At 53.7% G+C, this 12,027-nt stretch overlaps 2 protein-coding genes across 2 annotated transcripts; both read left to right on the forward strand.

Moving 5' to 3' along the window:
• Positions 1-1,937: 1,937 nt before the first annotated feature.
• On the forward strand, positions 1,938-6,202 carry CkaCkLH20_13112 (L-pipecolate oxidase; the record flags this gene model as incomplete). The annotated part of the gene is made up of 6 exons (XM_038895823.1): positions 1,938-2,745; positions 2,804-3,047; positions 3,098-3,214; positions 4,235-4,659; positions 4,711-5,615; positions 5,666-6,202. 6 exons carry the CDS (start codon positions 1,938-1,940, stop codon positions 6,200-6,202), a joined length of 3,036 nt encoding a protein of 1,011 aa, XP_038738856.1.
• A 1,656-nt stretch (positions 6,203-7,858) lies between these two features.
• Positions 7,859-10,357, forward strand: CkaCkLH20_13113 (FAD dependent oxidoreductase; the record flags this gene model as incomplete). The annotated part of the gene is made up of 1 exon (XM_038895824.1): positions 7,859-10,357. One exon carries the CDS (start codon positions 7,859-7,861, stop codon positions 10,355-10,357), a length of 2,499 nt encoding a protein of 832 aa, XP_038738857.1.
• Between the last annotated feature and the right edge of the window lie 1,670 nt (positions 10,358-12,027).

A 12,027-nucleotide genomic window follows, 5' to 3' on the forward strand; every position in this document is an offset into this window, starting at 1 on the left:
CTCGACTGCCGATGTTTGTGTGGAAGAGGATAAGTCAGGTGACTCTGATTGATGAAAGAAGGGTATAGACTTGCAAACTTCGGATGATAGATGAAGCTGCTGGTTCTGTGAACTCTGACTTTGTGTAATATGATCTGTTGTTCTGCTATCAATCTCTCCCATCTCGGAGACGACACACACCTTCTATATACTCATGATAAGACACGCCCGTCCAGAGTCATTGTCTCACCCTTGACCATCCAAACTCTGACTCTCGCACCGACGCCGCCGCCCCCGGACTTCTGCCCACCACCGATCACTTGGGCAGCGCGGTATTCAGTTTCGCTACACCGAACGGGCTATCACGATTTGGAGGCTGAATGCTATCGGGTGGCTGACTGTGCGGTCATTAAGCCGATCACATGACCGGCAACTCTGCAATGCTTGGCCGGCTACTGCTTATCGGAACGCCCTGGGTGCGGAGTGTGCGGAGAGAGCAGTCCGGCCCGGACGGCGCTCGAGCACTTTGATGGCGTTCGCTTTACCCCAGGAAATCCTACATGATCCATCATTTGATCTGGTCAGCATTGTCTTGGAGCCGTCCATTGCATGTGGCGTGCACACCTTAATCTTGCGCTAACGTCAAATATTACCTAACTCGGGGAAGATTCTCGACGGCTTCCGTCCACCGGCGCTCACATCTCCTCAGTGACGTGTGACGCTCCAGAACCAATGGTTTCTGAGATCATCGTGACATTGCCTTTGTCCACTTGAGATCCTTCGCGAAGTTTCAATTACTGTCGCAGCGGAGGAGGAATCCGGACCGGGCATGTTTGACTAGGCACTCATGCACGTGTCCACCCACGGTTGTTGTCCACGGCACCCGCTCCGTTGTTTCCAGGGGCATTCAGTTGACCGTTGACAGCAGACAATCGGGTTGTCCGTGGAATGATGACGGCCGGTTTTGCAGCATCACGAACGGTGACAATTCTGGCCGTGGTGTTGGTGTTGACTGGCTGGGTTTCGGCTGCGACTCGACTCTTATCGGAGGACCCCTACTACTTGGCGAAAGTTTGAAACTCTCCTATCAACTGCGACCGGACCAGACATGTTGCGAATAGTTGCTATTATTGGCAGATAAGATAGATGACCAAGTTTCGTTAATTGGCTGCATGCGCCACACTGCTTGTCGTCGTCTTATCGACCGAGCTGGGGTTCATAGTTGTCGCGATTCGTCGATTATTTTGCCGCCAGCCGCTGGTCGATAACATTAACGGGCGATCTTCTGCATCGTGGTTGCATCCCTGATCACGGTTGAAGCTGTCACACCGGCACACGGCACACGGGACACATTAGGGGTCCTCGCCGTTCTAGAACCACGCGGCCAGGCTTTGTCCCGTTCGTGCTGCATGGCAAAAAGGTTAATGGCATTGGATGCAGGGGAGTCGACGAGATGCTATCTGATACGTGGCATGGGTCCATCGATATCATGATTCAGCTGATGTGGGGTTTGCTCCTCGGTTTGGGCAGCAAGATTCAGCACGAAACATATCAACCTTCGCCTGAAATCGCTGTCGAAGCACAACTCTTCTTTGACGGTACAGGACTGAAGTCGTTTGGTTGATCCATAAGATCGTATGTTCTGAAAACACCTAGATAACAGCTTCGGGGGTCACGTGATCGGCTGCTTCGGAAACGCAGCCGACATCGGGACTCCATCCGCGGCCACCTACATACTTCTACGCGGGCAACCACCCACGGTTCACGGAATGGTATACCACCATTATGTCGTTCCGTCTTCAAGATACGAGATCATCGGTGCATCATTGAACTTATCTTCCGCCGTCTCCCCGTACCGTCTCACTGACTTGCCGCCGAGACCGTCTGCTCAGTTCCAAAAGCACCCCCTCGAACTGCCTTCTTCCCTTCCACCAATCACACTTTCCCCCTCCAGCACCATGTCCTCAAACAACCCATCATATCTCATTGTTGGGGCTGGTGTGTTTGGCGTATCAACCGCCTATCATCTTATCCAGAAGTACCCGAATGCATCGGTCACCCTGGTCGACAGGGATGCCTTTGACGCCGATGATCGTGTGGCCGCTTCGTGGGATTGGAACAAGGTGGTCCGCGCCGACTACGACGATTTCGTCTACTGCCAACTTGCTCTGGAAGCGCAAGACATCTTCAAGAACGACCCCCTCTGGAAGCCTTATTTCCACCAGACGGGTGTTTACTGGATCTGCCGGAGTGATTACGCGCAGAATGTCATCAGCCACCACCACAAGCTCGGTCGTAAGGACGACATTATTGCGCTTCCCATAGCTGAGGCCAAGAAGCTCTATAACGGGCTATTTGAGGATGCTGACTATACGGGCGCCAAGGAGGTGTTGGTGAACCGAGCGAGCGGCTGGGCTGCTGCGGGAGATGCTCTGCGTGCCATCACTCGAAAGTCCATTGAGTTGGGCGTCAAATATGCGGTTGCTGAGACGGCATCACTCAACTTTGACGGCAAGGGAACTTGCACGGGGCTGACGACAGCAACCGGGGAGTCACTGACAGCTTCGCACGTCATTCTCTGCACAGGAGCCTACACGTCGAAGTTGCTTGAATTCAGCGCCGCGAAGAGCGGCATTCCCGATCTCTCAGCGGGCGACAGAATCCTGGCAGCCGGCATCACAACGGGAATGGCTCAACTGGAGGATGATGAGTACAAGAAGTATGCTAATATGCCTGTTGGTTTCCAAGGGTATACTGCAGTACACGGTAAGCTATTCCGGGATATCTATTTGCCACTGAACCGACCACTTAACACTTGCCACAGGTAAGCCTTTTATTGGTAGTATCCCGCCAACGGCAGATAGAGAACTCAAGTGGTGGGGAGCCAAGATCTTCTCGAACACGCGAGAAGTCTTGCCTGGTCGTAAAGTCTCTGCGCCGCCACCGGCCAAAGACTATGCCCAGTGGAAGGTGTCGCGGCAACTCAAGCAAGACATCATTGACCAACGGAATCTCTGGTATGGAAAGAAGAGCGAGGGATGGAACATGACCAAGCACCGAATCTGCTGGTAAGCCTCCTCCAACACATCCAACTACGCGCATGACTAACGTCCACAAGGGACGCCTTCACAACCAGTTCCGACTTTATCATCTCACCTCACTCGGCTGCAAAGGGCCTGTATGTTGCGACTTGCGGCTCATTCCACGGTTTCAAATTTTTCCCCGTGCTTGGCAAGTATGTGATTCAGATGCTGGAGGGCTTATTGGATCCTGAGTTGGAAGGACGTTGGGCTTGGGATAGAGAACGCCCTGATTCCTCCGACAACTGCGAGTATCCCAATTCGGAGATGAATGATTTGTTGGACACGGTATCTAGGTTGTAGGAGTATCGATACATGAGATTCCAAGTCCAGCGGCATTGGTAAGGTAGAAGGAGAATCTACATAGTCTAATCTATGAACGATAGAGGGTCACAATTCAATACAAGGAATGCCTGCTTACGGTTGTCCTAGTGATTTATTACGTAAAGCACACGTGACCCGGATTGGTCCTATCTTTTGTCATGCTTAATGTGGTGCAGGTTCGGTTTCTTATCGCATGGCCAGCCTTGTACCTGAATGTATATGGAAAGGTGTCTGGGAACGTGAAGGGGGGTGTGAGGGGTGAGAGGGGGTGTTCCTCCACTCATTGGAGCGCCATGCATGCGGGGTTTCGTGGCAAGGGATTAACTATTTAGTTGGAAGCACATACCTCCCGGGGTTTCTGAGTGACTTCATGTCGTCGTTTTCAGGCTGAGAACCCTCCCAGTGCCGATATGCCGCCGCCAGAGGAGGGCGCCAGTTCGATCAATTCTCGGGGTAGACGACGCTCACACCATGCTTGCCTCACTTGCAGGTTTGTTATCTCGATTGTGGCCCCCTTTGGTCTTATCGTAATCGCTGTCCGGAGTGCTGATATGAGAACGAATGGTGCAGGCGAAAAAAGACGCGGTGCCCGGGGGAGAAGCCGGCTTGCTCGAGTTGTGTCCGGCTTCAGCAGTCATGTTCTTATCCCGCCGTGAGGCCGTCCCAGAGCGGGCGCTCGGTAAGTCGATAATATGTTGCCTTCGACATGAGATTCATGAGTTTTGACCATAGCTAGGATGAGAGACTGCAACACCTGGAAGAGAAACTGGATCTCCTCCTCAGCGGAGGCGGCTTGTATACGACACCGCATGCGAATATGCTACGTTCAGACGATCTGACCGGGTTCTTAGGATGAACCATCCCCCACGACAACGACAGCAGTCACTCGAGGCGGTCACCGACACATCCGAAAAGTCCTTCTCGGCAACTCCTCCGGCGCGGAAACAGAGCATCAGTTATCCCTCCGACAACTCATCGACCGCGGTCGCTTTTGATCCGGATGACATGGAGACAGGTCTCGATTTATACTTCAAATATTGTCACAGACAACCGATCTGGTGCTTTGAGCGGGAGGAAATCGGCGACTACAGAAACCTCCCCGAGGACCTCGCCAGCAGCATTCTTGCCTTGACTTCTCGTTTCTCCGATAAGCGGGACCATCTTCAGTTGTACAGCAACAACGCGAAGACGCTCATTATGCTGCGCATCGCCAATGGCTCAGTCGATCTTACGACCATTGAGAGCCTTTGTCTTCTTTCATATTCTTCGTTCATAGGTATGAGAAAGCCTGGCTAACATGACAAACCCCGGAAGCTGACTGAAACAGACGGAAACGTCCATCTTGGTCAATTTCATCTCGGTCTTTCTCTTCAGCTCTGCCGATCAGCAATGCTCGACATGGAAGCCGTGTACTTGGCCGATGATCCAATGAATGATCGGAAGAAGCGCCTGTTTTGGAGCCTGCAAATCCTTGAGCAGTCTTATGGGCGGCAGGACGGTCTCTTAAGCGTGCCGACCGATATTTGGCGGCCTGCATACTCCACAGGCGGCCGGGATCAAATGGAGTTGGATTCCAAAGCACCACCTTTACCAAGAGACGATCTAGGGACATCATCGCCAAGGGAGCCAGGGATTTGGAACACGAGCGTTCGTCTGGGATGGATCTGGAGTCAAGTCAGGAAATACGTCTCTGACTGCTCTCACAATATTCTCAAGGAACCTTGGCGTCATGACTCGATGTACGCGAGGGTTCTCTCCGACTTCATGGAAACCGAAAACCGGATCCCCATGTGCCACCGCTACGATTCCGTCAAGTTTTACGAGCGCAAGATCGATGAGCTGAAGATGAACCGCGATTACTGGGCTTGCTGGCTGAAGGAGCAGTTCACCTATCACGCTATACCGACCGTGTTGAACCATCCGTTTTTGTACATCGTCGGGGCGCAACACAATCCGAACTTGGGTATTCCGAACACTTTCTGGAGGAGATCATCAGAACAAGCACTGCTGCATGCCACCTGGATCGTTCGCATGATAGACATGGTCGTCGACAAGCAAATCCCGTTGGTAGACCCGTTCTTTGGGCACGTGGCAGCGATTGCGGCCACGGTTCACCTTTACTATTGCTGTGCAGCGGCTGCGAGGTTGAAGCATAAGTCCAATACCGACTTTGCGAAGTGCAGGAGGTTCTTGAAGAGTTTCATACCTTGCTCCGCTGCGTGTGATGCTCTAGTAAGTCATCGCGATCTGGCAGCGAGGAAGCTCAGACTGACATGTCCCAGGATCGCAATCTGGATAGAATGACGCGCATCGCCGCCGGCTCGGAAAGCATGGATGTCGAAGACTGGATGCCGTCAAAGATCTATCTCAGCGTGCCGCTGATGTGGGAGATTCTGCAATTCAATTCTACCACAGACTCGCAAGAGATCCCAACCGCTGGCTTGCTGGACGCCTCTCTAACACCGGCCATCCCGCCCATCGACACGAGCGAGAGCTCCACGCTTGAGATCATCGTTGCGACATCGCCCGAAATCACGATCAATACTGCAGATGGCGGACAAGAGGCTCCCACGCTGTCATACAAACCTTCTCCAAATAAACACACCGTATCTACTTCTGCCAACTCATCGCGGCAGAATGTCTTTGACACGCCATCAGTCGAGCAGATTGACAGCCTCACTTTCAACACCACACCTTGGTTGTACGCGGACTCGTCGCAACTTATTAACATTGGGGAGCTTCCTGATCTCCAGTCGGAGCCCGGTAGTGCATGGTGGGAAGGCGACAACTTCAACAATATCATGTTTAATCAGTTCTAGCGCTGCATCTGCATTCTTCTGAGTTGCGTATTGTACGGAATTATGTCTTGATAGAGGGCAAGGTGGTAAATTGGGCACTGCTTTCGTCAAAGTCTGTTCTGTTTGACGGTGTTGAGGTGTTAGTGACGGCCGAAGACAAGATCATACTCAATTCTTTTGGAGTTATCCGTTCACATAATGGCCACGTCTTGGCGAGGGGGTTGTTCGAGATGTGATAGAAACAGGGATCGGGAGGAGTCCACGGCATCGAGAACGGCTCCTAAACGTGCTGAAGGTCAGTGTTGCATCACTTTCTACAGGATCGTCAGGGCGGAGTATCCATTAGTCAATATAATGATGATTCTTTCGCCGCGGAGAGCCCACCTCATGCAAAGAATGCCCATTACGGAACGGCGCGCCTCTTGAGTCCAGCCTCTGAGGTGGATCATGCGGAGTGAACAGGGGTTATCCCGCACAAACTCCAACTCGGATGTCATATCGGGGACTATTGAGGGCTAGGCCGGGGGCTGGAAGTGGCTGAGAAATGCTCGCAGCGTGACAGGACAGCTGTATGGGCTGGATTTCTTGGTTGCTAAACCGATCCAACGGCAGTCGTGACTTAGTAAGAACGGGTGTTCGTCTCGTCCCATGACCAGCCATTCATTCGTTACCAAATTGTTTCCTGTCTGCACCGCCTAACGTCTTCCTTCTACGTTAGCGTCCTCGTCAAGACTCAGGGTCCGCGCCTATTCCCGCTCACCGCTGGCACTTGATCCTTATCTGATCATCGTCTTTGGGTTTGCTCGTGTCGTGGCATCCCACCCGGGCGATAGCCTCGCACAACATTAAGTTGGCAGGGTGTGAGGACGTCGGCACTGGACCCTTGTCCGTCTGTAATCATGATACTCTGGTTGGATCACGGAACCGACGGACTTGTCCAGCGTATGAGCAAGAGCACGCTTGTTTTCCGACAACGGAGGTTCGTTGACGATGTGATCTCGATGTGCGTGTGGTGGATGATGAAGCGTCAGCTGGGTGGAGGAGCTCCACGTTATCATCCCCGCAGAGGACCGAAGCCACCATGTACGGCATCAACCCGACGAAGAATGCTTGATAAATGCCCAACGATTGACTCAAGCCCGGCGAGGTGACGGCCTAGACCCTGATCTGGGGCGGATCGACTCCCTCCTCCGCCGGCCACAGTCCGCTCTCCCCGCTCGCCGAACCCGGGGGTATGGTCAAGACACTTTGCGGTACGGAAGCCATCCGGGCTATCTCTGCTTTCGAAGAAAACGACCGTATCACAGCCGAAAGGGGTGTAAGTGAAATTGACGTGGCGGCATCAATGTGGTATTCGAGGTTGCCAGCCTTGGCCACGCGCGTCGAGGGCGGCCGGCATCGGTCTCCTTACGCCGATCACATGACCGCTCGGAGTCGAGTTGACCGGGGTACGTCTTGAAGTTACTATCAATAGCCGGTTTAGTTTCTAGTACCTTATCGCAACATGATGCAACTAGTTTGATGCGGGGTTCGGAAATAGATGCGCTGAGTTGTACCTAGTTGTTATAAGTCATCGTGCAACTGTAGAGTATGTAGTGCGTTGAAGAGGACGTGTTTTCCATCAATCTTCATTCATCATTACTCGGCATCGTGATTTCGTTGAGCGGCTTGTCGACCATGAGTTCCTCACAGCGAGTTGTTATTATCGGAGCCGGCATCGTCGGTACAAATATCGCTGATGAGCTGGTCTCGCGCGGATGGACCGATATCACCGTGGTCGAACAGGGGCCTCTGGATATGCCAGGGGGCTCAACATCTCACGCCCCCGGCCTCGTATTTCAGACCAACGGTTCCAAAACCTTGAGTTATTTCGCCAAATACACAGTGGAAAAGCTTTTGTCCTTGGAGTGCTTCAATCAGGTGGGTGGCCTAGAGGTCGCCGAGACTCCTGAAAGACTCGAGGATCTCAAGCGGAAACACGGATATGCATCATCGTGGGGTATCGAAGCACATCTCCTTAGCGCCGATGAGTGCCAGAAGATCTGCCCCCTCTTGAACAAAGACATCGTGCTCGGCGGCCTGCACATTCCCACCGACGGCTTAGCGCTGGCCGCCCGCGCGGTTCAGCTGCTTATCGAGCGCACCCGGAAGGCCGGAGTCCGGTACGTGGACCGGACCCCAGTCACCGGCATCGACCAGAAGGACGGACATGTGACCGGAGTCATTACGAAGAGCGGAACAATCCCCGCCGACATCGTTCTTTCATGCGCTGGTTTCTGGGGAGTTGAGCTGGGAGCCATGATCGGCCTTCCTATCCCTCTTCTGCCGGTTGGTCATCAATATGCGAAGACGACCCCCGTGCCCGCGCAAAAAGGGAAGAATTCCGAGCCGAATGGGGCAAAGCTGCCTATTCTTCGGCACCAAGACCGCGACCTTTACTATCGCGAGCACGGTGATGCGTACGGTATTGGCTTTTATGGGCACCGGCCGTTGCCGGTCGTCGCCGCTTCTCTAGGCGAAACCCCGAAGCATGTCGACGAGCACAACATGCCGTCGCGTATGGACTTCACCCCTGAAGATTTCAAGCCGGCATGGGAATTGACGCAGAAAATACTGCCCGCGTTGAAGGAGACTGAGATCGCCTATGGATTCAACGGCATCATGTCTTTCACCCCCGATGGAGGACCACTCGTCGGAAGAGCGCCCAATCTCGAGGGTTTCTGGGTGGCTGAGGCAGTGTGGGTGACGCATTCTGCCGGTGTTGCACGTGCAGTCGCTCAACTCTTGACCACCGGCAGAGCCGAGATCGACCTTTCCGAGTGTGACATCTCACGATTTGAGGAGGTTCAACTCACTCCTGCGTACGTCAGTGAGACCTGCCAACAGAACTTTGTTGAAGTATACGACGTTCTGCACCCTCTTCAACCGCGAGAATCACCACGGAACCTCCGTGTCAGTCCTTTCCATGCCCGCCAGCGCGAGCTCGGCGCCTACTTTCTCGAAGCTGGGGGATGGGAGCGGCCTCAATGGTATGAGTCAAACGCGAAGCTTGTCAAGCAGTTGCCGGATAAGTGGAAGCCAAGAGACCGTGATGCATGGTCTGCCAGGTATTATTCTCCGATCGCTGCTGCCGAGGCATGGAGAACGCGCACGTCCGCGGCCATGTACGACTTGACTCCCATCCGCCGTATTGAGGTCTCTGGACCGGGAGCCGTCGACCTTCTTCAGCGGGTAACGACTAGCGACGTCTCCAGGAAGCCTGGCACCGTGACTTTCACACTGCTTCTGGACGAGAAAGCTGGAGTAAAGAGCGACATCTTCGTGGCCCGGCTGCTTCAAGATGTTTTCCAACTTGCTGCAAACGGGCCGATCGATCAAGCCTACCTTTCCCGCGAAGCTCGTCTGCAAGCCGAGAAGGACCCAAGTAAATGGGTTCAAGTACGCGACGTCACCGGAGGAACTTGTGGCATCGGTCTTTGGGGCCCTCGATCCGCCGATGTTGTAGCCGCCATCAGCTCAGACGACTTCACCAGCAAGGCGCTGCCAGACTCCCACGTCAAAGCTGCCGTCATTGCTGGTATCCCGGTCTTGGCCATCAGGCTGTCGTTTGTGGGCGAGCAGGGCTGGGAGATCTATACGAGTGCTGAAAATGGTCAACAACTATGGGATGCTCTTTGGCAAGCCGGACAGTCTCACGGAGTCATCGCCGCCGGACGGAGTGCATTCAACGCATTGAGGCTTGAGGCAGGGTTCCGGAGTTACGGCTCTGATGTCACGACGGAGAACAACCCCTTCGAGGCAGGTCTCGCGTTCGCCGTCGACTTGAACAAGAAAGGCTTTGTTGGTGAGGCTGCAGTCAAGACGCTCTCGCAAACAACACCGTCGCGGCGACTTCGCTGCCTCACCGTTGATGATGGCAAGTCTGTTGTTCTTGGCAAGGAGCCAGTATTCTTGGACGGCAAGACCGTCGGATATGTTACCAATGCCGCATTCGGATACACCATTGGCAAACCGATTGCTTACAGCTACCTCCCCAGCATAGTGAAGGACGGGGATGGAGTCGAGATCGAGTACTTTGGAAGACGTATCAAGGCCACTGTCACGGCCGAGCCTTTGTATCAGTTGGCTTCGGGTGCAAACGATGGATCGAACGTAGCGATAAGATCGCGCTTGTAATTCTCCCAGAATTGTTGATTTTTTTTAATGATTTACGATACTCACTATTCCATTGACATTGTTCCATCATGACGCAAACTGTTACTTTTCGCAATTTGAACGGCACCCCTGCAGAACTGTTGTCACTTCACAGAGTCTGCCTACACATGTTCCAGGCCGAAAGAGAAGTCCGTGAACGTTATTGATTTCGCATTTGAATAAGACGTCTTAAAGTTTTCAGGCATCGGGTGCTGTACTTGCGGAAGATCTCTATCGCCAGTTTTGACGATGTCCAGCTGAAGAGGGAATCTGGATGACGGGCGGTTTGGCTTTGGACTGGTCTCGCTCGTAGACGACAAGCCGACTGCAGAAAATGTAAAGACCGACACGGAGGCAATCGCAGAGACATTGGAATGCGAAGCGAGCGTACGACACAATTTTCAAAGGGCTTTCAAGACGGTGGGCATTCTTTCAATTGAAATCGGATAGAGTCATCTAGGTAGTTTGAGGAGGAATGCTAGTGATGCAGTGTTCTCATTGAAAGATTCAATGGATTCTTTCTCTCCGGATCGGAAGCTTCGCAGCGACTTGGATGACATCCGGAGTGGCAACCGGGCTTTCTTCGGTGCTTCCGGCTTCAAAACAAAGACGGGATGGCACCGGCTGGGTGGACCCCGCCGCCCGGCCTGGCCGGACACTGAGCCAGGGTACCTAGGGTTGGCTGAGGTACGGAGTACGCAAGCTGGTAGCTTAACAGCGCAGTTGTGCGCCAAGCAACCCACCGGGGAAGGGGGAGTGTGTCCGCCCTTGGAAAATGGTCACGCGACATAAAGTGCCGGTTGCCTTCCAGACCAGACCTGCGGGTTTCGCTCATCTTGCATTCGACATTGACATTGACATTGACATTGAGAACGATCACTGCTTGGTTTTGGACAGCGAGCTATTGCATTGGCGAGGGAACAGACTTGGTCAAGCAAGCCATGCCATGCCGTCTGGTATGGATGCCCCCAACCCGACCTCGCCCTCATTCGACCTGTGATTTTGATGACGGAAACAAAATACGAATACAGAGTAGTCCGGCGATAACAGAGACAATCCCTCGAGCATCACCATCATCATGATGGGAAAGCCAAGCAAATGTTGCGGTACCAGACCCAGCATCCGTGGAGGCGTCGGCCAGTAAGACGCCCCGGACGACGCACATGTCCAGCCGGCCAAGACAATCTGGATCCTCCTCCGGCATTCGTTACCTGCAAGTTCCCTTGGCGGTGGTGGAACTGCAACGCAGTCAGACCGACACCCACCGGTTCCAACGTGAACCAACAGCGGGCGCCTTGTCGTTCTCGGCAGGTGAGTGCGTAAGGTATGGAGTGCAGAGTACGAATACCCTTGGTTCGCCGCCGCGGGGGCGGGAATGGTCGACGGGAACATGAGTAAGGTAGTGCAACCGTGGAGGTGGTCACCTACTCCGTATCCGTACCAAGTACCACACGTACGAAAGTGGCTGGGTCATCGAGGCGGAAAGGATACGTCTAATTAATTACCGCTCCACTGCGATCGTCCGCTCGCCCGCCAAGGTCATACTGCCCGGGCAGCCAGCCGTTCGTCCTCCCTCCCTCAAGATGCAGATGCAGCTATCATCACGGATGCCGTCCTCGTCTCGTTCCGCCTTCCGCTCGTGTGTGGCTACT

The sequence above is a fragment of the Colletotrichum karsti genome, assembly GCF_011947395.1.
Source record: "Colletotrichum karsti strain CkLH20 chromosome Unknown Scaffold73, whole genome shotgun sequence".
Lineage (NCBI taxonomy): Eukaryota > Fungi > Ascomycota > Sordariomycetes > Glomerellales > Glomerellaceae > Colletotrichum > Colletotrichum karsti.